At 40.5% G+C, this 27,243-nt stretch overlaps 1 protein-coding gene across 1 annotated transcript in view; it reads left to right on the forward strand.

Moving 5' to 3' along the window:
- The first annotated feature begins 269 nt into the window (after window positions 1–269).
- Window positions 270–27,243, forward strand: part of MBOAT1 (membrane bound O-acyltransferase domain containing 1) — a 29,891-nt gene continuing 2,917 nt past the window's right edge. Inside the window, exons 1-8 of the mRNA XM_018077716.2 lie at window positions 270–412; window positions 952–1,029; window positions 4,742–4,837; window positions 14,435–14,490; window positions 16,677–16,731; window positions 19,281–19,464; window positions 21,213–21,405; window positions 24,502–24,605. Coding sequence (XP_017933205.1) covers window positions 980–1,029; window positions 4,742–4,837; window positions 14,435–14,490; window positions 16,677–16,731; window positions 19,281–19,464; window positions 21,213–21,405; window positions 24,502–24,605 — 738 coding nt within the window. The 5' untranslated portion in view covers window positions 270–412; window positions 952–979. The remainder of the gene's footprint in view (window positions 413–951; window positions 1,030–4,741; window positions 4,838–14,434; window positions 14,491–16,676; window positions 16,732–19,280; window positions 19,465–21,212; window positions 21,406–24,501; window positions 24,606–27,243) is intronic.

Genomic DNA, 27,243 nt, shown 5'->3' on the forward strand with positions numbered 1-27,243 from the left:
CCTTCTGTACCCTGGGGTAGCTGAGCCTGCCCTTCCTCTTGTATGAGTTTTTGAGTGCCTACGGGCTTGTTTAATCCCTTCTGTCATTGGCCAGGAGAAGTTGCCATATGGGCTCGCAAGTGAGAATGCTAAGAAACAAAAGATTCATAGCTCACTTTTTTGCTCCTTTTCCCGCCTCTACTGTTAATTGTTCTGAGAATGGAGAGACTTCTTCCCCTTCTCCTCTAAGAATAACAACAGCTTTCTGTTTTGTTTATCTTTTGCAGATCAATTTTGTAGCATGTCAGCTGTTTGCACTTCTGGCTGCATTTTGGTTTCGTATTTACTTGAGTCCCAGTCATGCCAGCTCCGCTGTTCGCCATGCATTTGCAACCCTCTTTGGAATATACTTTGCTGTCTTCTGCTTTGGGTGGTGAGTATTTAGTCACCATGTAGACAAAGCTTGGGTAAAAATATTTTCAAACTTCATATCAGCTTTTCTGGATCACATCTTTTTAGCCTTAAGGCACTTAAGGTTATCCTAAAAAAATAAATTAAAAAAATCTTTACCTGCATAATCTATTCCAAATCCTCAAAGTAAAATGAGTCATGAAAGTGTTTTTAAGTGGAGTATTTAATTTAATTTGTGATGTTTATTCTGGAAGTTAAAACCATGCCAGTCTGCTGTTAAGACACCTCTTTTGGAAAAGATATATCGAAATTGAATGTGCACTTTGATCCAGGCTGCTCTTTCTCTCAGTGAAACACATGAATAACATCTTGTCAGTAAGTATCAGTCTATGTTGGATATTCAGGCTATAAAGATCTAATTGGGGTAATCCATGTTTACTGGTACTCTGATATGACATCGCATTTGTGTAATTTGCATGGAAAAATATTCCCTTGCTCTGAACTGCCAGCACTTCCAGGTAACGTAGAAATTATCTAAATACTCCCTTTCTTGTCTTTAAGGTATTCCATTCATCTTTTTGTCCTGGTGATGATGAACTATGGCATTATGAATATGGCGAGTATTCCCAACATCCACAGGTGAGCTGATGTGGCTGCAAGTGTGGAGTTGCCCCCCTGACACGTTCTCTGCTTTCAGGGAGAAGCATGAGGGGTTTTTAGAAGCACCTTCTCTTCTTTCCTACTTTTCTTTCCCAGTTACTTGCAGGAGCTTTGTTTATCCAGTTACAGAAGCAGCTGTAATCTCAATTTGTGGTTTCTTGCATTGATGTATTTTCCTACAAAATTGCTGCCCTCAAAAGTTGACTTTTCCAGGCTTAATAATTTATGGCCAAACCTCTGGTTTCTTAAACATAATGAAGTCATGTTCTCCTTGGTCTTGTATTCTTGAGGAGTGCATTCGATAATCCTTTTTAATGTGTTTTCCCCCTTGCTCTTTGGCCTTTAGGTATTTTCCACTTATTCTTGAGTTAGGTAGTTCGAATAAGGTCACTGTGGCAGCATAACTTAGTGATCCACAAAATGAAGTCTTGCATTTGGTACTGGGCTTTGAGCCGGAAAAAGTAGAAAGTACCAGAACTGTCACTGCTGCTTAGTAGAAGCTTATGTTATGATCATGAGAAGTTCTCCACCATGGTATTGATCTTTTCCCTATACAAACGCCTTAGAGGAAGGAAGGCACGTAAGACTCCTGAAGAGCTTTATCAAATTAGTCCCCTCCTGGCCAAAAGACAAAAAGTGCTTTCTTATGAAAATGAAAACTGGGATAGTTATGTAGTATAGGATAGTTATGTAGTGCAGGATAATGTCTTCTTCTTTCACTGACTGAGAGGAAATTTGTGTGGAAGAACTTCTCTGTTCAGTCACTAAGCCTTCTCGTGTGGGTACCATACTCTCTTGAGAGAGAGTTCAGCACCAGCGAGTTTTTAAAATTGTTAGGTGGAGTTGTTTGCTTCCCATCAGTTTACATAAATAGGAATTTTTATTTGTAAAGCTGCTACTTTATAGCTGGTTGTTCTTCCCACTTCCGTACTTTTGTGTTGGTCTACCTAACAGCATGTGGTTAATACTGTGGTTTGGATGTCTTACAGGTGATTTCTGTCTCTGCTCTGTGTGGCTGTTTCTGTAGCTGCTGCTGAATGCTCATAATCCACAACAGTCTGGGCTGGTGAATGGAAAGCCTTTCTTCACTTGTCCTCAGGGCCAGGGCTGTCTGAGGATCTGATGTTCAGATAATCATCTCGCCTTCTTTTTAGTCACTTCCTGAGGAGAACTCTGTCTAATATCTAAGTGGGATCCCCACTTAAGATTATTTAGAAACATGAAGTATAAACAACAAGCCTGTCTACAGCAGTCACTAGCATTTTGCACCAGCAAGATAGGTATTAAGGAGGTTTTTTCCACCCCCTCACAGAGTGCAAATCCCAGAAGTCCAGAAATTATTAATAACTTCAGAAAAAAAAGTAATTGGATAATATTTGTTAAAGAAATGCCATCCAGAGACCAAAACAAAAAGGTGTTAAAAATGCATATGACTTGTTTCCTGGGCATTGTCCCTGCCAGTCACTTGAGGGAAATACAGGAGTTAGTGATTGTAGATCAGGGGAACCAAGTCTATGCAGGGAATCATCCAATGGTTGTTTACATCTTCCTAGGTAAGTTGAGGTGATGATAGGGAAATGGACACAGCTGGGAAAAATAACTGTATACTGCAACACAAAATAAGCTGGTTCATATAATGTCACCCACTGCTGCAAGATAGTAATGAGTTGATTTGATTCAATGTGAAATGTCAATCCAACATGCTGGAAAACCTCAGGAGGTCTGGGAGGATTGGGTTAGGACTTTTCCACTGTATTCCACTAGCCGTGGCAGTGTGACTCAAAGTGCATCAACATTATGAATTTTGGCAAAATAACAATGTATTCAGACTGCTTGAGAGTAAGCTTGACCAATGTCGCTTTAAGGTCTGGAGCTGTTCATACAGGGGGCCTGTAAAAGCACAGAATCCTTCGTAGTGGGGCTTCAAGACTTGGCTCTTTTTTCCCTCCAAAAAATACAGTGGAAGAGAACAAATGAAATAAACTACATAATTTAACCTTCACACTCCTTTCCCTGGTTATTTTTTGACAGCTTGCTCTCTGGTGAGGCTGCTAGCCTTCAAGGCCTGTAAATGGACAATTTAATCCAGGAACAGAAGTGCTCCCAGCTGCAGAAGCAGTTCAGCATATCTCTCCCTGCTTGCCCCCCTTTCAATCTAAGTGCTTTACACTTAAGTGTTGAGGCTTATTTTAGATCCTTCAGGCTGTCTCTTACTGTTACGTGTCTGAGATGGGTGACTTACCTTTAGAGGGATGTTTGCTGCTCTCCCTAGATGAGAGAGGAGTCCAAAGACCTTGCTGAGGCAGGATGCCTGGGATGCCGGACCCAGATAAAATAAGATAAATTCTACGCTGAATCTCCTGAAGAATCTGTCGTGTCCCCTCAGTCTGCCTTTCATCCAGCTGTTTGCTATGGGCCATGTGACCTACAGGATGACTTGCAGTCCATCACTGTCGTTCACACTGCAGTTTATTAGTCCCCAGGGAGGAAAAACTCATTTCTTTTAAAACCAACCATAATTTTACAAAGGTCTGGCTCTTTTTCAGTTGTCTGCTGAGTGATCCTATTGTCTGATTTCACCTTTAGTTCTCCCCTGTGATTGATCCTCTTATGGGTCTGGGGGGGAATCCTGCTTGGCAGTGTGTGCTTACCAGCCTCCTATGGCTCGGCTCTTCCTTGCATACCTGATGTGCCATCTTATTCTGTAACCTGTTGGTCTTTGCACCTTCTCCTCCACATGGATAACTTCTGCTACAGTGGACACCAGTAGACCTGGTCCTGGCATGTACATGTGATGCAAGCCTTTCATTCTGGTGCCCCAGCTCTCCATTGCACTGTGTAGATTGCTTCATGTGTCAGTCTGTTTCCAAACATCCATCTGCTTCTTACCTCTCCAGTATCGTCTTTCTTGCTCTCATAAGTACAGGGAGAAGTTACTTGTATGAAGGGCTGCATCTGCCCACGCAGACACTGCAGCACTTGCAGTCTTCAGACTGTTCAGCTCTTAAGATAGAAAGAGTCATGCTACTGCCCTGCCTAACATAAGTTTGCTATCATCTTGAAAAACAGAGAATGAATTTGTCACACTCTACTTAAGGAATGCTTCTTTGGTTGGACACAGTGATCTTAAAGGTCCTTCCAGACTAAATGATTCTATGATTCTTCTGGAAGATGGCATGTTTCAGCATGCAGAGCTGAAAAGAATAGGCTATGTGTCATTATATGCCTTTATAGAAAATCAGAGGAGAGAAAATACCTGAACCTTGAAATATTTTAGTCTCTGCTAGATCTGAGGGAAAGTTGTAAATAAAGAGCATTTACAGATAAAAAAGTCAGTGAATAACTTCAGCGATGCACATACAGTATCATCTGGTTTCAAATGCTTTAGTTGGGCAGAAATTTCAAAATAATATGTGAAGGTGGGCACTTTGAAATTGAAATATGCAACTTGAATTGATCCTATTTCTTCTTTTGTTTTTTCCCCACCCCCAGAGTGAAGAGACATCTCCATAATGTTTCAGCTGGGTGCACAAAACTATCAGTCCTCTTTGAAAATTTCTTCCAGGTCTTGAAGCATAGCTTCAGACTTGTTAACAATCTAATTTGCAAAAATCAAAAGTAGCCCAAACCCAATTTAGTTCTTGTTGGTACTTGTGTTGGTAACTATGTGTTCTGTATGTTGTGTTTTTAGGTACTCCTTTGTCGTAGCTATGGGATACCTCACGTTGTGCCACATAAGCCGAATATACATATTTCATTATGGTATTCTCACTACAGATTTTTCCGGGTGAGTGAGTCTGGAAGCTGGTTCCTGTTTCAATTAGTATTAGTTAATTTTGGTACGTTTTAAGAATAATTTGTATGTTACCTGTGGAGCACCTGCAATTTTTTTCCCTTAAGCTTTTTCCAAGAGTTTTGTTGTGGTTTTTTTTTTAGTTTTTTTAAGGAAGGAACAAGCACTGTATGATTTTTGCACTGACTCATTGTTTCTACTGTTTTTTTGTGAGGCACTGTCTAGTTAGGAAGGTAGAGCTTGGTTAGCTAGGCTTCTACCTAGAGCAGCCTGGGAGGGTAAGTGTGTACAACCTCTTTCTGGAGCTGGAGGACTACTATGGCCCTGGTGAGTGGCATGGCTGGTGCTCTGGTCCCTGGTGATCTGCCCTGAGAGGTGAGATGGGCTGCTCTCCTTCCAGCTTCCTAGGCACACCTGTTGGCTCTGTGTCGTCCTTTCCCCCATTCTGATTTATCTTGAAGCCCCAACTGGGAAGGTGTTTTTTACCCATCCCAGGCACTTCAGCGGGCATGAGGGGAGGGCTTGGGCAGGGGGTGAGTTGCTAGGGGAGCTGGAAGCGGGCTGAGTAAACCAAACAGACATAAGAGATCAGCTTTGGTTGTTGGCACCAGTTTTATGGGTTCTCTCATGGGGGCAGGTTGTGGCTGCTGTTTAATTAGCACAAGTTTTTATATGCCATGCATTTCCATGAAACAGTGTTTTTCATATATGCTGTAGTCTCTGATTTTACTGAAGCAGAGGATGCTTTGCAAAAATAGAGACAGCTAACCCTACATGTTTTATGAAAGGAAGGTATGCTTTTGCATGCTTTAAAAACAGTGTGCTTATCTGCATTCCACTTGTTTAATTGAATGTCTGAATACAGACTAATTAGTAACATACTATGAAAAAATTCTGCAAACTGGCACAGTAAGTTGTGACTGACTCTTCTTAGTCTGTCATCTTACAGGCATAGAGTAGGAGATTGAAGATTTTTGCTGTCTGTGTGCACGTGTCTCTCTCTGAGGCAGTGGGTTTAAGCATTTACTTAAATTCTAGGGGGTAGAGGGGAAGTTGCTCTGTGAATTTTGGGTTTTTTTATTAGAGAAGGGTGCAGAAATGGGAACTCACACATTTAGAGAAATTTAGTTCTATAGTTTTTCTGTGGTTCTTTTAATACAAAAAAGCATGTCTTGAAAGAGTGTGACATACCAAGAAGCCTGTAAATGAGATTAGAATGCTATAACTCTGTGTGTGTATGAGACAGAGGCAGAGAGAGAAATGCAAGAGATCATACTTTTCTGAATAGTGCATTCAGAAATGCACTGTGAGGCATATTAACTCTCTCTCTCTGAAGATATTTTAATAAAGATCCAGCTGAGACTGGGGGTTTATTTTATAAACCAGGTAGCATTTTCTTCTCTCTTGGTGAAAAAAGAACTACTCTTATTTAATGATGAGTTCAAGAATAATAATGGCAGTGAAAGAATAATACCTGAACTTACTGTGTTTGATTTTGTCCTGGTGCTTCAAGATACACACCAATTTATAAACTTGAGTCAAACATAAAACTGCCAAGTAGTAAGCAAATGGAAAATATAGTATGGATATGAACTGCATCTTTATGGTATATTTTAAAAGCTAACATAAATAAAAATACTGAAGTCCAAAGTGGCGAAACCCAGGTCTGCCTCATAAATGTGTCTTAAAACAGCTGTAAATAATATGTGCCCACTGAGGCTTTATGCACATACCTGAACAGATGTGATGACCCAGAGAGACAAAATATACTCTCTGGCCACAGTTTTATCAGGTATGAGCAGCAACTGAACCTCCTCTTGCTCGTCCTGCCATATTTGATGGTTCCTCATCTATTGCATAATAGATAGTTGATAACTGATAATAGGGAAGCATTTGGGCAGGTTCCTAGCTGGAAGGATGGTGTTAAATTTCTCCCTTAGGACTTCATAAACAACCGAGACAGAATCTGTGGAGCTGTGCCCATCTCTCTCCAACCTCCCACCCTTTTAGGTGAATGTGGTTGGGGATATACATTGAGAAGGCAAGACACTGGATTTAGGGGAATCTTTAAGTTGGAAAAAAAAGCCCATCATCTGCAGACTTGTGTTTGAGGTCCAGCTTGCTGCACTTGAATTTTAATTTCTTTTTAAAAAATATATATATTCTATCAAATATATATATTCTATCAAATCTCTTTCATTTATATGATTTCTCAAATGAGTGGTGACATAATGTAGGAACTTTGTTTACTACTTTCTCAAAGAAAACTATTCTTTTTTTAACACTAAACAATAACTGAATGCTGTACTTCACCCTTAATTCAAATCAATCTTTGAGAGAAACATGCATGTTTTATTTTGCTTGACATTTATACATAATACCTGGAAAAACTAAATCCTAACTCTTTTTCTCTTATTTCTTCTTTATGCTAAGAGGATTATGCTGGTAAGTTGCCTGCTTTCTGTATAACTTTGTAACACCAGTAGCAATATCATACACTTTGTGTTTTTTCCATTTGTATCACAGGCTCAGATTGAGTATAGTAATATTATGGCTTTATGGAAAAATTATTTTCAAGTAAGGAATCTTGATTGTGATTTTTGGAAACTAGTAATAGATATGGTTTCAATCTAGCAAGCTACATGAACAAATGCCATATGCATATGATCATCTGGATGGAATTCAGAGGATGTCTGCATCCATATGGAACTTGTGTCTTTTTAATCCTTTCCTTGATTAAGCTCATAGAGCTTTTTAGTTTCCTCTTTGAATTCTTGCAGTGTCTGACCAAAATTTCCTAATATTGCAGGTCATTCAGTGAAATGTCAGAGTGATTGTGCAGATGTGAGTTTCTTTCATATATGAGGAGTGGCTGAGAGAGCTGGGGTTGTTTAGCCTGGAAAAAAAGGAGGGACCTTGTAGCACTTTACAACTACTTGAAAGTTGTATGGGGTCAGTCACTTCTCTCAGGTAACAAGTGACAGGAGAAGAGGAAATGGCCTCAGGTTGTGTCAGGGGAGGTTTAGTTTGGATATAGGAAAAATTTCTTCATGAAAAGTGTTTTCAAGCACTGGAACAGGCTGCCCAGGGAAGTGGTGACATAGTGCTTGGGAACATGGTTTAGTGGTGAAGATGGTAGTCCTGGGTTAACAGTTGGACTTGATGATCTTAGAGGTCTTTTCCAACCTTAATTATTCTAAGATTCTTGCTACCATTCTTTACAGCAGAGATACTCACTTTGTGAAAATCACCACACACACTGACACTGCTTTCAATCTTCTGTTGGTCTTAGAGAGACCATAGCTGAATTATCAGGGAGACTTGAGCAGTTTTCCTCCCCACACGTGTCAAATCTGTACCTCTTCATGAGTGTGTTGGTGGACATCACTCCTCAGATGTCATGGAGATCTTTGTGTTCGCCCTATCCCAAATACAGAACAGCAACAGCATCATTCTCAGCAAACTGCTTAGAAAGGGATGATCGTTGAAAGAGCCCTCTCGAAAAGCCATATAAGCAGATGCTTTAGTAACAAGTGTCACTTCAGGCAGTGAATTTTTGCTGGGTTGTTAGTGCTTTGTTGCTGTTTTTTTCCCTCTCGGTGGCTTAGTGTCAACCACAAAAGGAAGGAATAAAGGTACAACGACTGTTTTTTACAAAGGAAATACATTTGCTGATGAGAGCAAAGATAGCTTTGCTCTGTTACCATGCTGAAACACAGTGCAGAGATGCTAACTGATCCTGCGAATTCAGCTGGTTATTTTTATTTTCCTGTCTTCTAAACGTATGACATGCAGTGAGTTGTTGCATTGTCCGTCCCAGCAGCTCTGGGTAACTTTGGTCTGCAGTTGGGGCAGTACAGCGGCGCAGGTGCAGGGTGAGTCAGGGGGGATCAGTCTGTTTCTGTGCCCGTTTGCTGCTTTACTGCTCAGATGGGGGTTTGTCCACTTGCAACTGCACTGAGATCATTTACCATTGGACACACAGGATCCCTGCCAGAACTGCAGTGTGGGAACTAGGCAAAATTCAAGCAGGCAGTCACTACTAGAGAGCTCCACGCAGATTGTGCATCCCAGGGCACCAGAACACTTCTCAAGAAGTAAACACTCTTTTAAGTGAAATGCTTCTGTAGTGAAGGCTTAAGAAATACTCTTTGGGAGCTCTCACAGAAAAAAAAAAAAGAAAACAAATGGCAGCACATCAGCACATGAAGCAAATTGGAAGTTGCTTTGTAAGTGCAAGTGTGTTTAGTGAAGTGTTTTTCCTCTGTGTGCTTCAGTACTTCATTTTACTGTCGAAAGTAAAAGTAAGAGCCCACTGCCAGTGAAGCTGTTGTGGTGTCTCTGGCTTGGCCATCCCCTCATCAGCATGGTTAACGTCATAGTAGAATGTGACTGTGTGAGCTTCTCAGCGTGGCTTCAGGGCTAAAAAGGTAACCCTGAAATAAACGTTTGCTGTTTTGGAGTCTTTTCTGCTATGAGCCTTTTGACTCCACCTCCTCTCTTAGTGAAATCAGGTCAGTGGAAACTATTTCTAGCAAGCGTGTGCCAGACTTCTCCACGGGATTACCTCAGGTCAAGCAGACTGTGCTTGGTAAATGTCTTTTCTCTTGTAAACATCGAAGCTTGCTCAGTGCAAAAGCCAGCCTGTAACGTGGGGAAGATCCCCACAACAGTCTACTAACAGTGCTGACATCTTTAGTTCCACTGGCCTGGAAAATTTATTGCATTGGGGAAAACTGTGTTTAAAAATTACATTAACTGGTATGTTTTCATTTGGAAGGTTTAATTAGGGGGTAAAACCCTCTATTGAGCATTCTGTAAACTGTTGTTATTTAGTCTTGTGTTATTTTTCAGGGCATCTAATGTGAGGCAAACAAAACCCCAAAGCTATCTTTATCCTGAGTTAGATGCCTTGAAAAATTAAATTGTCCCTGGGACAATTTCTTGACTTTTTTTTAAAATTAAATGTTACCTCTATGGTTTATGTATAGCAGGTACAATGCCGTTACAACCTGAGATTAAACTCACAGCCAATATATAAAACATAGGGAAGTCACACCTCATGTAAATCAAATTCTGTGTTTCTGTGCTAGTTTGTAACTGTAGTGCTTAATAGGACAGGTGAAGAGGAGAGGGTGTGGAATCCCCATTCAGCGCGTGGCTGCAAAGCGATTCGTAGGTGTTCAAATACAATGGATTTCAAGTTGTTTAGGCTTCTAAATTTGTTTTATTTCAAATGCTTCCTTACTAGAGATAAATATGCTTCATCTCTAAATGCACATGTGGTAGGTAGATTTTAAATTCAACCTAATAATTTACCCCACTCCAATAACCTCTGTGTCTCAAAATTCGGGAATAAGAAAGGTAATTGGAAGTTCTATAATTTTGTTAACTCCCCTTCTTGTTTTTAGCACTACTGACTTTTCCAGTAGAATCTAAGCGTTAAAATATTACCATGTTGGAAACAGTCGACTACATATGATACGGTGCTGTATTTTATGTATTAACTTACTCAATGTTTTATTGCTCTTTAAAACTAGAGCTTGCCTGAAAGGCGGAATAGAAATGACAATTCAATACTCTGGTATTGCAAAGTTTTAATAATCAAAATTCACATGCTTAGGAATTTATGATACTGTTTCCCCCCCCCTAAAATTAAGGGAGAGCTCCAGTAGTGTCATTATTTTGTTGTGCTCTGCCTATTCCTACAGTGAAGGCATGGTTATCCCATGAGATCAAGTCAGTGGGGAATGGTAGATGGGTGAGAGAGGAGGAAGATGCTCCTTGTTCACCTGAAACCTTGCTTACCCTTACTGTGAAGTGTTATCTGACACTGGTCTTGTGAAAGATTTAGTGTGTGTCATCCCAGTGCCACTGTACAGCAGGTTTTCACCTTCCCAAGTAGGGTATAGAAGAGATCACAGAATTGATTAAGTTGGAAAAGACCTCTGGGATCATTGAGTCCCACCTATGACCTAACACCACCATGTCAACTAGACCATGGCACTAAGTGCCACGTCCAGTCTTTCCTTAAACACATCCAAGGGTGGTGACTCTACCACCACCTCCCTGGGCAGCCTGTTCCAATATCTAATCACTCTTTCTGTGAAGAATTTCTTTTTAATGTCTGATCTAAATCTCTCCTGGTGCAGCTTGAGGCCATTTCCACTTGTCCTGTCACTGGTTGCCTGGGAGCACCTGGATGCAACCTCCTTTCCTAGCTGTAGAAAGTGATAAGGTCACCTTTGAGCCTCCTCTTCTCAGATTCCCTCCGCAGTTCCTCATAGGACTTGCACTCCAGACCCTTCCCCAGCTTCGTCGCCCTTCTTTGGACTCAATCTAGCACCTCAATGTCCTTCCTTAAGTGAGGGACCCAGAACTGAACACAATACTTGAGGGGTGGCCTCACCAGTGCTGAGTACATGGGGACAGTCACTACCCTAGCCCTGCTGGTCACAGTATTCCTGATATAGGCCAGGATGCCACTGGCCTTCTTGGCTGCCTGGGCACACTGCTGGCTCATGTTCAGCTGGCTGCCAACCAACACCCCCAGGTCCTTTTCCGCTGGGCTACTTTCCAGCCACTCTGGAAAATATGTATGACATGTAATACGATGATGTCAGGAGGGAGAATGGAAGGTGTCTAATGTACTTTATAGCTCTCCTTCCCACCCACGATGTCAGAAGCATCACTTTTGTGCTTGCTTGTCTCCTTTGGAGGTGGGATTTGAGGGAGACAGACTGTCTGTCTTTTCTGATTAAAGTGCAGGAAAGGCTGACTTTTTCTGCTGGGTTGCAATGTGCCATCAATGAGGCAATGAATTCCTAATATAGATGAAGAGAACATCTCTCCTCTGTGTTTATATGCTGTATGACTTTAGTGCAGGCTGTACTCTGGCTTCCCTCAGTTAATCAGCATGTCAGGATTGTTTGCATTTTGGTTCTCTCTGGCTTACCATGGGCCCAATTTTCTAAGTCAAGTGTCTAAATTTAGGCACTTAAAGGCATACGGTTATGGCTCAGACCCTGAGTTTTAAAGTTACTCACTTCACTTATTGGCATGAAATGCTTGCCATAAGAAACATATGCAACAAATTGAACCAATTTGAATCAAGTGTTAATGTTCCTCCATAAAGCTAAAAGATAAAGCACTGACAAAATAAAAATCTCTGTTTATTGCAGTAGAACTGCTGGTTCGCTGACAGCCTCTGTCTCTCTTAAGGATTAAAAAAAATCTGCCTTTTCATATGCTTAGAGGATTAGGATTTATGTATCTTTGAAAGCAAAACTAAATTTTGTCTGGGAAAATCTACTTTGAGAAACGGTGTTGAAGATAATGGTGAAAACAGCTTATAAATAATTTTTCTTGAAAGATTAATTGGAATAAAATTTAGAATGACTATTTTACAATATTGCAGTTGTCTGGAAGGTGAAAAGTCATTGTTGAATTTGTCCATTCCTTAGCTGGTTTAGGTGACCCAAAGTGAGCTGACGTACAAGCCCTTATGTTACAATTGTATTCAAGTTCTGTGCATATTTAAGTACATTCTGAATTTTATGTACAAATTTTTTTGCTTACATTTCAAGCAGGGACCGCTGAAACAATAAAAATAATTTCTGATTATGAAGTTGGTTGATATTGTGTGTTCTGGTTTTGGGTAGAAAATGCAAATTGCCCACACAGAATTACTTGTGGACTCTGGAAAAAGACCAGTGATATTTAGTGATAAAAAAAGACCATTTAGAATGAAAGAATGTCTTTTGCCAGAATTTGTGCATTTACTATGCTCCGCGTATGAATTATCTTGAAAATCAGTTTGATTTATCTTAGGGGGATAGTCTGGTTGCAAACAGTTTATCTTAACCACTGGGATTGTAATCAGTAGGTCAGTTTAGCCAAGGATGATCCAAAATCTCTTGAAAATGTCTGCAGAACATGAGTATTTTAATGTTATTTTAGATAGAGACATCATTGAATGTAACTTTTGCACTTTTCTTCTTTCCTTACCTTTAGAATTTTCTGGGGAAAATACAGTTCTTGAACTAAAAAAAACCTTCAACTTTTTTTTCTTTAATTGCGTTCCAGAAAATATATTGCAATAGTTAAAATGAGTAGCTGTAATATTTGGATTAATCATCTACATCTCTTAAAAAAGTTCCGTATACTGGTCAAACTGTTTAAATAGCATGTATACAAACTTGAGTTTTAATTTCCAAGTTGAAGACATCAGTTGTGTTCAAACAGAAACTTTTCTATATGGTTAATGTTAATTTATCCTCAAATTGAGAAACAATCCTCAGTGAAGACAGGTTCTCATGTGGAACTGGTTTTACATGCAGGCATCACAATTAATGCTTTAAAAATAATGGTAAATCCTCATCACCCATTTCCACCTCTTGACTATTGTGGTTGTGAAGGTCTCATAGGTAATGTGAGATCTGGGAACCCTGTGCTGGTGTCCCCGGGGACATAGAGGTGGGGGAAAGCAGTGTGAGCAGGTGCTCATCCCTTGCTTTGCCAGCCGTGGGTCCCTCCAGATTGCAGTTGTTCAGTGCCAGGTTTTGTGTTCAGAGCTCCAGAGCCCTTAGAAACTGTATATGGACTACAGTTACCCCTGGAGCCTCTGCCAGTGAGGAAGTGGTCAGTTGTCCCCATGGTGTTCCCCCCATCTTTCTTCTGACCTACCTCTAAATGCTCTTGGCTGTGTCCTTTACCCTCACGGGAAGCAGCTCCTGATGCCCCCATGCATCAGGAGTTTTGTCTTTTTTCCTAGTCCTTAGGTGCAGCAGCTCACATTTGCCTTCAGTGCCAAGAAGCTCTGTCAAGTTGGAAATGGGAACTATAAGTGGCTCTATTGGGCATACTGGTTATTTCTATGCTGCATGTTTAGTTGGCACCAAAGCTTCTGGGGGGTTGTGAGCCTGGCTCAGGTACAGCTAGCTCATGTTTTCAGAGGTTCCAGATCCCACATGCCTGTACACTCCCAGTTGGACAGTGTATCTTGCACAGGCTGTTCACAAGGCAGTTGGACGGCCAAGAAGCAAGTGGGAAACTGCTGTGCTGACAGCTATTCTGGTATTTGCACACAGTCCTAATTGATAGAGCTATTCATGTGGGGAAATAAGCATCTGTATCTGCAGAATCAACATTTTTTTAGGGCACTGAGGAGACAGACAATAGGAGAGTAACAGTAAGAAGAGCCGGAGTTATGTTACAGAAGTGTTGCTGTATTCTAGTGTTGCACTGAATTTGGTCTTTGCCTGAAAGAAAGCTCAGTGGACTGCAGAAGCTGGTATTTCCTAGTGGTGTGATTTCTTCTGAACTACAATTTGCACTGCTGCGCGATAGGGAGACATAAAATAAGGCTTTGTGTGTACTTAGCAATTAAAAATTCCAGTGCAAGTTACTGTGGGGTTGTTTTGAACCCAGGCAATTGTCTTATGCCTGAGTGCCTCCTTCAGTTTTAATTGGATGTTTTCCACTTGTTGCTAATACAGTTATGCCCTTTAAAGGAATAAAGACATTCAGTAAGAAAGTTGGGAATAATTTGTACTACAAGACATGTAACTGTTGTTTCTGTCTTTGTTATAGTCCGCTGATGATAATTACACAGAAGATCACAACACTTGCATGCCAGTTACATGATGGTAAGAAAAAGGAATCTCTTCCCACGTCCTGATGATGACCTTTTTATTCCAGTGCGTTCTATGGCTGAGATATGGAGTGAATGAGTTGTAGTTCAATGAGTTGTTTCAAATGAAGAAGAAAAGTGCTTTGTGGAGGAAAATGAGAAACTTCAAATTGTGATCAGTTCTCTAGGATCAAATTGTCTTTGCAATGTCAAAGACAACTGTATTTTTCCCTTTGGGTGCTCTAGTTCCTTTGGGCCCAATTTGGATTTTAGCTAGTACTGGTATCTCCTGTTTAGATGCTACAGTGCATCTCCATGAAGCTCTCTGAAGCTGTTATTGGTTCTCAGAGGTCAAGAGTTGTGTTTGGTGCATGGTTTCAGTCATTAGCATTAATTTAGCAAAAAATATGCTAGCTCTGATATATTCAGTGGTAATATACTCCATGAGTTGTGAGAGATAGAATTCAATAGCTTTTTCCCAGTGCAGAGAGAAGCACAGTTGCAAGCAAAATAGCATTGTCTTCAGTCTTGTGCTGTGCTGTGACAAAGAACACTATTATTTCCCAGTAAAATGCCTGCGTGTAGTACAGTGTACAGTGCAAAGGCTACAAATGTCAGTTGTCATCAGTAGCAACTATTGCTTGCACCTACTGATGTTGCAGTGTGAATTTCTGATGGTCTGAGGCCCACTGCATTATAAGATGTGGGCAACTAAATAAGTAACCTGCTATAGAGTTGTTATGATCTAGGATTTAGGTGATGGCCACATCACAGACTGCAGGGTTTGCATTGTTTGCAAGCCAGGTTTGCACTAGTGAGTCTAAAGTACAGCTTGAAGCTTAGCTAATTGACCTTGTTATTGGCATTCATGTTGCTGGGGCTTCCCTGCCTCTGTTAGTTAAGCTAGCAGCCAGCTCAGCATGCCACAGCAGTGTGCAGCCTAGGTACACACCTAGAATATGGAAGGTAAATGAACAGACAGAAAGGAAAAAGATAACAGCAGAGGCAGGAGTGTTTTAAACAGATCAGAAATCCTACAGATTAATGACAGTAGAAAAAGCTCATTATATTGTGAACACCCATATATGGAGCAGTTGATCAAACGGGGGCAGCTTGCAGTTCAAGCATCAGTGACAAATTTCTATTTGTAAAAGTTTAACACAGCTGTCCATAAATGGAAACAGACAAACAAAATACCCAGCCCTTTAAGTAATTAAGTGCTTAATTGTTTCTCTGAAGCTCAAGCTCTCTTAATATTTACAAACTGAAACAGTAGAGAGAGAATGGAAATGAGGAGCTTATCAGCAGTCGTTTTAGGAAATGGGTCCTCTGTGTGTGTATTGGTAATTATGGCCAGTAGGTTTAAAACAGTAGTGTAAGTTGATGCCAAGCCCCTCACCCACATGCATGCTTGGATCAGTGCTGTGAATCATCCCCTGGTGAGTTGTGCTGAAGCCAGTGGGATTCCTCACAGTTAAAGCTATAGAGTGAAGATCTGGAGCTATTTGCTATAAGCAACATCGGTTTACCACTGGCCATCACACAAGATTTTTCCTTAAAGTTTTCCTGGGATGTTGAGTCTGTGCTCTACCTCTGGCCCCAAAGGTCTTGTGCACTCAACAGGAGGTCACCCTTCCAGTCTGGACCTTGTACAATTCCAGATTATTACTGATGTGTATGTTTAGGCTTGCTCCAGCAGCAGGCAGCTGGGCTGCTCTTTCACACCAGTGGAGCTTCTGTTCCCTGAGAGCCTGCTTCCCTTCCACTGCCCACTCCTCCTGCTGTGAAATGCTCCATTTCTCACCAAGGAGCCAGTGGGAGGCTTGTGCTTAAATGAGCCAGCGGCTTCTGGCAACTGAGGTTTTTCCAGCCCGGGACTGTTTGTAGAGGCTGCTGGGGGTCACTGCCAGTTGATGGCATTGCCAGTTCCATTGTGTGTGTGGGAATGCTATGGCTGCTCTTCCTCACAGTGTAGGGTGAGAAAGGGGGAATGAGGTAAGAAACTGGGTAAAGAGATAGGGTAGAACATGAATATACTTGACCTAAAAGTTAGGAATTGAGATGTATTACAACTGCCCGTGACAAAGAAATTTTGAAGTTTGTGGTTTTAGAAAGTTGCATGTGGGGTGCAAACATTAGGCTTTGGGAATAGCTTTTACTGTTTGTCTTTTGGAAAGATCTAATGTGACTTTTTTTTTCTAGGAATAGGGCGACAAGCTGAGGAACTCACTGCTGAGCAAAATCGGCTTGCTGTAAAGTAAGGACGTAATTCCCCTAGTGATTTGTGTTTAATTTCTCCCAAAGAAGTTTAGGGTGTGGGTTGTTTATTTGTTTTTATTGTTTTTTTCTTTTCCATTGCAATGTTAGGAACAACTTCGTGTCTTGGCCATGAAAATGTTCCCTGCTTCTCTCCAGTCCATGATATGCCAAAAGTCCTATGTGCTTTTTCTATTTGCTGCTTGAGTATGTGTTTTTGTAATGCTGCTGTTATTGCCCACCTTACACAAACATAACTTCTCTCCTATATTCCTTATTTCTTCAATCCAGGGCTTCAATCCAATCCCTGTGCTGGTCAGTAAAGCACTGAAATACTTGGCAATGTCTTATTGACTTAAATACATACTCCACATGCAACAAAACTAGTCTTTGCTGAATCAACTCTTTTAAATTCAGGCTAAGACTCTACTATATGGACTTTTTGGCTGTTATCTTCATCTGGTCTATGATATGTTATTTTCCTAAGTAGAATACTTCTACCCTGTCGGCAAACCACTGCATAGTGGTTTGACTCTGAAACTTCAAGTATTGCTTTCCTTTGCCATCATTTTTGAACGCTGGAATTTTATTTTTTCTGTCTCCCTCCATAATGTTAATACTCCCAGTTCTTCATGTTATGTGACCAGTCTTCTCATTTTTCAGAGAGCATGCTGATCATCTCTTTTAAATACCTTTTTTTCTAATTTGTCTCTCAATACAAGTGCAGGATGCAAGTCAGTTTGTTGATTTTTTTTAAGAATCTGTGTTACAGAATTAGTCTTACAACCGTAACTACTTTTCACCATGAAGTGTTTGTTTAAGGCCAAGGAAATTATTTCCTTCATTTCCAAGGCAGAAGATTAGCCATCAGAAAATCTACCTATGAGCGTCAAAAAGTAGGAGAATAATTTCTTGAAAAGCAAAAATCCTGTAGGTGGTCTTGTGTCTATTTTTAAGGCTCGCAGCGTAATGTTTAATGCACTGGGCCCTTGTGACCATATGATTAATTCTAGTCAAATTCTTACCAAACAGGCTTTTTTTTTTTTCTTTTACAGTAGATGAGCTCATAACTGAAGAGTTTTAAATCCCCTTTGGTAATACAGCCTTTTGTCTTCCCTCTTGTTCTTGGTCTGTTTTTGTTTCTCACTCATCCTCTGTACATTCCTTCATGCATTGCTCATGTCTCCCCACCCAACCATGTGCAGTATCTAAGCTGAAACTAATGACTTTGTTTTTAATCTTACTGTAGACCTCAGAAGCTCAAATCATGGACCTGATTTTGTAGAACAGAAAGATGAGACTTACCCCAAATTGTTTGCTGCATCTTTCTGTGGAATGCTTTCACCAGAGAGCATACTGTTCAGGCACTAACATCTACAATAACCAGTAGGGTGAATGCAGAAAATCCTGGCTAATCTAACTGTTTATTCAAACTAATTCCACTTCAGAATAGAAGTAGGCAACAGAAAATGTTTAACTGTTGCTTAGTTTTTCTGCTAGAAATTTGTTTTAGTCTGAGAGAATTTTAAGTGGGTTTTGGTTTATGCTTGTCCATCTGTGCCTTGAACAGGAGAGCCCTGAAACACTGTGCTCAAGTTTGTGCTCTCATCTCAGGGCTCCATGTTGACTTGAATGGTGACTATTATCACATTTGTGGAGAGCACTCAGTGCACGATATTGATGTTGGCATTTTTTTGCCACATTAAAAAACCGAGCCTCTGTGTGTCTTATTTTTCCTGTAGCAAGGACAGTAAATCTTCTTCATTTTACATAAAATGTAAAATTCCAGAAGGAACTGGTGGGATATGCACGTGCAAAATGAAAAAAATAAACACGATGGACTTTCTTTGACTTTCATCTTCAGCTGTCTTATAATTTATGTGGGTTTTTTTCCCTTAGTTCCTTTTCCTGTTCATGATGCAATATAGGCAATTACTTCCTTTATTTGCACAGTAGGAGAGAGTCTCTTCATTCTCTTCCTCTGTGTCTTACGTGACACTTCCCATTTTTCAAAAGGGTGGACTGAAGGGTGAGTGAGAGCCTCTCTCAGGACTGAGAGCCCTGGTCTTAAAAGCTCCCTGCCCTGTGGTTTGTATAACAAGGCACTATGGTCCCTGACGTACTGGACAGATGTCCAAAATTAATTACCAGCTTCTCACTCCTGGTACTGGTGGCCTGGTCAAAATGCACAAGCCAGTTTGTTTGAAAGTGGATATTTAAATTTATTACTGTTTGAAACTAAAATCTTTGTAAGATTACAACTTCTCAAATCCTTAGCGTTAGTTCATGTGTAGCTTAAGCACTTCCATGTTACTTTTGTTCTGACTGCCATCTGCCAGACATCGCCAGAATATAAGGCAGACTGTGTTTCATCTTCCCCCAAACAGATCTAGTGAGCTTTCAACTGGGGTGAGGATGATAGGAGAGAGGTGGGGAAATGAGGCAGACCGTGCAAACAAAAACTGGTGAAAGCCTTTGCTGTGTTTTACCTTGTTTTTTTTGTTTGTTTTGTTTTGTTTTGTTTTGTTGTGTGTGGCTGATTTTTCACAGGTCAAGACCTTCTTTACTGGAGTATTTAAGTTATCTCCTCAATTTTATGAGCATCATAGCTGGGCCTTGCAGCAATTACAAGGATTATATCGCCTTCATTGAAGGGAGGCATGTGCACATGAAACTGTTAGAAGTGAACTGGAAGCAGAAGGGTTATGACAGGCTTCCTGATCCTTCTCCAACTGTAAGTTTTAAAATGACGAAGATTTATTGCAGAGGGTAGGAGAGTACAGCTTTGTACATGATTCTCATAATTAAAAACTAAGAATTAAAGACAGTTTTGGATTATCTTCCCAGTAAATGTTACACTGTGTTTTTTCTATGTGTGGCTGCTGTTTTTATCACAAGGTCAGGGGTGAAGGGACTAGTGAATTCCCCAAATGGGTTTGGCTTGCCGAACGAGTCACTGGTTAATGCGCACTCCTTTGTGAAGCAGTGGGAATGGTCTGAAGGTTCTGACAATGACAAGTTGCAGTTAAGCTCCAGACAGAAGAGGAAACATCAGGAAAAAAGTAAAATTTCCCCTGTAGTGCAGGAGATGTTAGAAATATATAATTCATGGCTTATCAGAAGCTGTAGCCTGTCCAGGTGCTTTGCAAGAGAATCTCACACTGTAATATGACTCAGAGGTAAGTTTTTCACATACTATTAGCATTAATTTTATTTTATATTTTTTTTAATATTACTTAAAACCTTCTTATAAAATGGCCTTCTGGTACAACAGGATAACACATGAAAACCAGATTTCTTTCTCTTATCTTAAGGTGACACTGAACGTGTAGCTTTGTGAGTGTGGGCAGAATGTTTCCTCTGAGGTTGAGTATGAGCTTAGGCATTGCTGATTCCTGTTGCACACAGTTGTCTTTCTACTGGCTCTAGAGGTGTCACTTCTGATTTACATTAGTCTGACTGAGGTCAGAATAAGGCCTATATTGCATAAGATGTAAATCAGCAGAGAATATTATAATCTACATTAGAAAATAATTTCACAATAATTTATTCCAGAATGTGGACAATATATAAAAAGAGTACTTTGGTTCATAAACCACATTGTTGTTTCAATAGTATATTGCATTTTAGTACTCTTTTCAAAACATGAGTCAGGTTTTACGTGGTACCCAAGTGTCAGATTTACTTTTTAATTATGACTGTATCTAGAAGGGTTTACTCATTATGTGTGTTTGACCCTGAGATTAGCAGCCTGGTGCTAATAACACTAAGGTTGTGGGTTTGATCCCTGTGTGCGCCATTCACTTGAGAGTTGGAGTCAATGATCCCTGTGAGTCCCTTCCAACTCAGAATATTCTGTGATTCTGTGAAAACAAGCTTCAAACTACTGACATGATTGTCAATAGTAGTATATAGGAAGGTAGGTAGCTGTAATAGAAAACACTGTGGCAGAGCAGATACCCTGTACCATGGGTACAAGTGTACTGTACAACACATAGACTTTTTGGACAAGTGATTTTTAGCAAGACCTCTGGGTGGTAGCTGGGCAGTAAGACCTACTCCTATACTGAATATCAATGCTTTTGGCTTTGAGGAGGAACCCAGTCTTCAGTTCCAGGAGATGATAGTACATATAAAGAGGATTTCTGCTTTCCATTGTAGGGTTTTGTTTGTTTTCTTTCTCATTTTAGGACCTCCACTAACTAGTGTAGGAGTCTTTCATGAAGTTCATCACCAATCACAAATGACTTGTGACTGATTGTCCCTTGTACGTATCTATAGGTAGTTCAGTAAACCAAATGAAACTAAACCTTTGACTCTGGCCTTTTCTTCATCACCTCTTCTGAATTAGTCAGTACCAACTTTGTAATTTCTAACTTTATTGGTTCTTGAAGCACATTGGTTTTGTATGTCGTGAACACTGCCTTGTTTTCCCCTTAATCAAATGTTTCTAATGAATGTTTCATTGTTTTGTCTTTTTAGGGAGCAGTGATGTACAAGCTTTTTATCACACTAGTATCTCTCATTTTATTCCTGACGCTTACCAAGAACTTTCCTATGGCGTATATTATTGATAACGAATTTCTTGATAAAACGCCCTTCTTGTCAAGACTTGGTTACCTGTATGTTGTAACACAGGCAGCAAAACCAAAGTATTATTTTGCATGGACGTTGGGTAAGTGTGGCTACATCATGTATTTTTGTGTGTAACAAATAAGTTCATAAATGGGAGAGAGGTGAAACATTGCGGATGGGGACAGAATAAAATGGTCCCTAGACCTGTAGTTCACTTGAGAGGTGTACTGTGTTCCTTTAGGCAGGGAACCCTGGTGAAGTGGGGAGATGTCAAAAGTTTTGAAAAAACATGCATAAAATCTATTCCAGCTTGTCTGTGAAGATTCCCTGTGTCTGGAGCCAAATCTATTTTTCAGCTTCTTTACAGTAGAGTCAATGTAACGATTTCCTCTCACTTAAAACTTTGTTAATATATCAAATTAATTATTACAGGAAAACCTCCTCTTAACATTGATTTTTATGCTTTACTCATAGCTTTTTACTTATACCGATGGGGTTGAGAGGTTAAAATTTGTCATGCTGGCTCAGGCTTTGCATGTTACAGTGCAAACAGACCCCTGTCTTTCTTTAGGGCCCTCTTTAACACATGTCTCTCTATTAGAAAGCTGTGGTGCATGTTGTGGGGCTGAAGTTAGGCTGTGCCTCTAGGGCACTGTGGGGTCCTGTATACACCTTGGCTTTGAGCAGTCCAGAGAAAGGACTGGAGAACCACGGGGAACAAAGGAGAGGTGTTGGGAAGGACCCAAAAATCTCTGCAAGGAAAAGGAGAAGTAAGACAGCTCATTAGAAAGAGAAACAAATTTCTTTTAGGAACCAGCTAGACTGGTGGTCAAAATAATCTTTTTGCATTGTACCTTCTTTCTTTTAGAAGTCACGTTTCACATCTGTGTGTGAGGAGTCAGATCCTTTATGCCAGGCTGAAAATCTACTGAATTTTTTTGCTGGTATTACAAGACACTGTGTGTAGGGGAGATCCTAAAAGCCCAACCAGCAATGCATATACCTGAAGCTGAGAAGGATGTCACTGAGATGGGATGGAAATAGTCAGGGAGATTCATTGCGAGACTGTGATTAAACTGCTGGGAATAAAACTGTCAGATCGAGGAAAGGCAGCCAGGACTGGCATGTGTGGGATGGGAAAAGCTTTAAGATTAAGAATGGCTTGCTCACAAACTTATTTTTGTGGGATCCAATGTCAAATTGTTGCCTCCATTTTTTCCAGCATTATAGTTAACTGAAAGTCCATTATTGAACTTGGATTTGTGACATGACTAAACCATAGAGACTGTAGAAATATCTTACAAATGAGGGGGGGGGCGGGTGGAAAGCATGCATTACATACTGGAGGGTGAGGCCTCCTTTATTCATACTGCAAATCCAGGCAGCAGAACAGCAGACACTTTATCCTTTTGCAGTTTTGCTCCTGGTGGTGTGGCCCAGGGCATTACAAAAGTGCCTGCTGAAATGGGCTGATAAACGCTTCCTGTCCTCAGAAAAGGACAGGCACGCTATTGTGTGAGAGCTGCGCTGCTGAATTCCTCCAGATCCACGGAAAGAAAATTCAGCTTCTTGCTGCATTAGCGATAATCATGGGAACGTGGCTGCAAATCTAACTCTGAGCTGTCAAACCACTTCAGATCTGAGTGCCTCCACCCAAGGAGTGGTGAAAGCCATACACCAGAGCTGTTCAAGTCAGCAGGGAGACAAAACCTCTGCTGAGCTTTGTGGAGATTGGGGTTTTGTGAGCAATTTGAGTGTGGACAGTTGTCATCTTTCTGTGCTTCACACCTCGCTCTGCAGACAGCAGCTTGGGAAGCAAGAGGCTGAGGGGTCTGCTATATTATAACTGCTGATCCTATGATTTCTGATTTCTTGGTTTTGGCAAATAAACACTAAATGATTGGTCCCTGCAACCCTTAGGGCACGAAGGAGCAAATGCAGGAGTTCCCCTGCTCTGGGGTGACTGTTACATGCAGCTCCAGCCTCTGAGTTTGGGCAGGATCCTATGGGCCAACTTCATGCAGGGTTGTTGTTTGTCGTTCATTTGGGTTTTTTTGAACAGGGAGATAATTAAAAACATGGAGGCCTTTCTTTCCATCAATAAAATCTGGCTCATTTAGTAAAGTGGAAAATAAAATGGAAAGTTTCAGGTTAGACAAGGCTACTTGTTTATTTATTTGTTGTTAGTCATGTTGCTTTTAATTAGATTCTCTCCCTAGTTTTGTGCATTAGGGCTTCTCCATGAGCTTGTGCCTGTACTCATAGCATTTACAAAGCAAAATCAATTTTCTTTATTGGAAAAGAAATACTGACCTTTTTAAAGCATAACCAGGCTTTTATTTTGTAAAGGATCTAGAAAGAAAAGCCTTACCTGTATTTGCACTTCACTTTTTCTTCCAATGATCCTCAGTTTTGGCTGCAACTAGTGATTCAGAGGTGATAATGAATCCTCCCTTCTGTTTTCTTAGTCCTGCAAGAAGGTATTTCTAGCAGGGGCACACTGAAAGCAGAATCTCGAGATCCAGTGATGAGGTGACTTCCAGTTAAGTCTGAGGGGGGGAGATAGTTGACCAGCACCCTGGGCAAGAACAAGTGTGTAGCAATATGTAATGCCTACTGTTATCCAAGCTTTTACTTGTGCTTAAAGTAGCTAAGTCTGTAATTGAAGTTACTCAATATTTGATTTGTAGAGGTGAGACACTTTAGTGAGGCACTGGGCAGCAGGATTAGCATAAGGCTTTGTCTGTGGAAGTCTGAATGCCAGTCTTAATTAGAACAGTCATGTTGGAACTCTTAATAGAAATGGTAAGCATGTCTTTGAGACATTACAGCTTTTCAGAATTGTGGAAGATGCTGTGACATCCAGTTGCCCTTTTGAAGAGAATACTCATTCATTTTATGGCCACACTTGTATATCTATCTCAGGTGAATAATAAATGCAAAATAATAGGAAAAGTGATTTTTATTCATTGTTATTTCTTTTGCCTAAGGGGTAGCTAGTCTTTCCTCTTCAGGAAATGACTCTTATGTAGCCTAATTGTAGTGCCCCTTTGCAAAGAAAAAGCTTTTCTTGGAAAGAGAGGTTGCTAATTGCTACAAAGCTGGTTTGAATGTGTGTTTAGTGTCATACTGACTTGTAAGAAAATATGGCTTTTCCAGCAGTCTGATTTTGACCTGTTTTGCTTTGAAATTGCAGCAGATGCAGTCAACAATGCAGCTGGTTATGGATTCAGTGGAGTTGATGAGAGAGGCACTTTCCGCTGGGACCTGTTGTCCAATTTGAATATCTGGAACATTGAGGTGAGATAAAGGAGCGGCTGCATTGGCATAATTGTAGAGAAATGGGCATGATAATGGGGAAAGGCTTTGTTGAAAGGAAAATAAGTCCATACCACCAGACTGCTCCTCTTTAGCGTGAAGAGGTTTTGTATTTTATCTGTTGGGCAGATAAAAAGCATCTGTCTCACAGGCTTCCTCATGGTCTGCATTCAGGTTGTATTTCTAAATATTTTCCTGAATGCTAATAAATAATTATATCAGATATTTAATAAATGAGCAGTCAAGTGCTGTAGATTGTGGCTGAGCTCAGTGGGTCAGTAAATTGCTCACAGCTATGATTCTTCACCATCTGTGAAATGTCTGTTTATTTACTTCTAACACTTTCACTTTTGTAGCCTAGTTGAGATAAGTGGTAGTAGTGAAAGAGGCACAAGCAGTCATTGCACAAACACTTGGAAGGGCTGGAGTGCCTCTTGTAAATGGAGAAAAGCAAGGGTAGGAGGCATAACAGGTACAAATCAAGCAACCTGAATGGGAACTGACAGAGCCACATAGAGCTTAGATGGCTACTAGTCTAGAGCGCCATCCAGCAAGCCACACTGTTTCTCAAAACATCTGTCACACATTTCTTGTGACTGCAGTGTACTTTTAAAATCCATTAGTCTTTTGTAAGCTATTTGTGCTTGTATCTCTAATGCAAAAGATGGCCAACTGTTTCCCCTGAAAAATATTCTGTGAATGCCAGTGAGATAGGAAAATATTTATGTGTCTGAGACTGCTTTCTAAGGGCTTCTTTTTTAGAAATAGGAGGAGCTTCCCTCTGTAATTTTGTAGTTATGATTTTAAACATAATCATGGAGGAAAATAAGTTGAATGCTTTATTGCAGAATGATCTGTGATTAAGTAAACGTGCTGTAATAGCTCTGCTCAAAAATGAAAGAGCTCCTGTAATTCTTCATTGAAGATGCCAAAATTGGAAGTATCATGATACGCTCCCTCTTTTTCAACATTCTTTCTTTTTATTTTTAATATTAATTAATTCTCAGTGTACATCTCTCCTTGAGCAGTACAGAATACAGAGCCCAGAAATGTTTTACACTCCTCAATGACAGCAGCGCCCTAGGTGCCACTCTGAGATCTTGAATAAATATCTGATTCAGTCTTCAGCAGGAGATGATTCCTCCTTTGATGAGCTGAGGAAACTTTTGTTTGAAGTAGGAAAATGAAGAGCAAGCAATGCTCTTTAGTCGAGCCAAATTAAGGAAATAGGAGCTTTTGCTCCTCTCTAGCCACTGAACTGTAGGCCTCTCAAAACTTACTTCCTTTATTGGTCTCACGAACAACAGAGATCAGATATTGTTTCCAAGAGCATAAAGCAGAGTGCTCTCTGATCTGATCATGTGTGCAATGAGAAAAAAAAGGAGCTACAGAGACCATGACTTCAGGTAAGCCTTGAACCATCACTTTATGTGCCAACAACAATGCTGGAAATTGAAGTGTGATTGTGCAGTATGTACAGGTATAGTCTGTATATTCAACATATGTAAAATTGCTTAAGAGTTGGGAACCTGAGTGCTAAATGGGACTATGTGATCTGTAGTAAGATAAGCACATGGCAGGAGTGGTACAAGCATTAAAACGTGGACAGGGGCTAAACACATGTTGGGGACGTGAAAGCCTTGGCAACATGCTTGTTTTGACAGCCAGTGACTACTTTCACTCTTGGTAATGTAACTGGGGAAATTAAAGGAGGCCAAAAGAGAGTGACAATATTAGTTGGATGAGAAACTGTATTTTTCTTGGCTTCTCTTGGTGCAGTAAGGCAATTAAAATGTGGCAGTGCTGCACTGGGAATTGCTAATCATTTTAACTCTAAATTCAGAGGATGAATTGCTAGCCTTGGGATTCTTTGTGGAAGTGCAAAGATATCTGCATGTTCCCTTTGGAAATCGTTGCCCTTAATACATCTTTTCAGTGTGCGCTTGCCTGCAGCTGATATGGCAAAATAATGCAGTGTCACTGAATCATGACCCTGCTTGGTGAGGGGGCCCTTGAAGGTTTTTGTCAGCAGGCATGGAGCCAAGGCAGGGAGCAGGGATGGAGAACCACCAGATGTGAATTTGATCAGGATTAGGGAACCGATGCTGAACAACGGAGTCCAGCAGTCTCCTAAAGCTGGGGGAACTCAGAGGAAGTATGGGTGGTTCTCTCAGGACCCTGGAGTCTACTCTGGTTTCTCAAGCTTGGCAGTGCACTGACAGTTGGCTTCTAAATTTAGTCCTAAAATTTTTTATCCATGTTTTTCAGTCTCCCCCCCTTCCTTCTCCAAATAATAATGCATTTCTTTTGATTTTTTTAACACATTGTTTTAATTGTACTCTAGGAGAGTCCAGACTGCATAATTGGGTGGCAAGGTATCTCTTCCAAAAATGGAGCTGTTTATGAACTGAAGGGAAGACCAACCATATAAAACAAGAAAGCTTTTCAGATTTGCCATTATTTGAAAAATAACCAAACATTGTATTTAATTTTATGTAACAAAGTGAGACTTTAGAGCAAGTGCCAAGTTGGCAGTGAGCCATCAACCTAGTTGATGTCCCTCCCAAATCATATTAATGTAATGATGGATTGTGGCACGGTCTTCACAAAAGTTAGCAGC

The sequence above is a fragment of the Manacus vitellinus genome, unplaced genomic scaffold (genome assembly GCF_001715985.3).
Source record: "Manacus vitellinus isolate BGI_N305 unplaced genomic scaffold, ASM171598v3 scaffold_39_pilon, whole genome shotgun sequence".
In the NCBI taxonomy this organism is placed as follows: domain Eukaryota; kingdom Metazoa; phylum Chordata; class Aves; order Passeriformes; family Pipridae; genus Manacus; species Manacus vitellinus.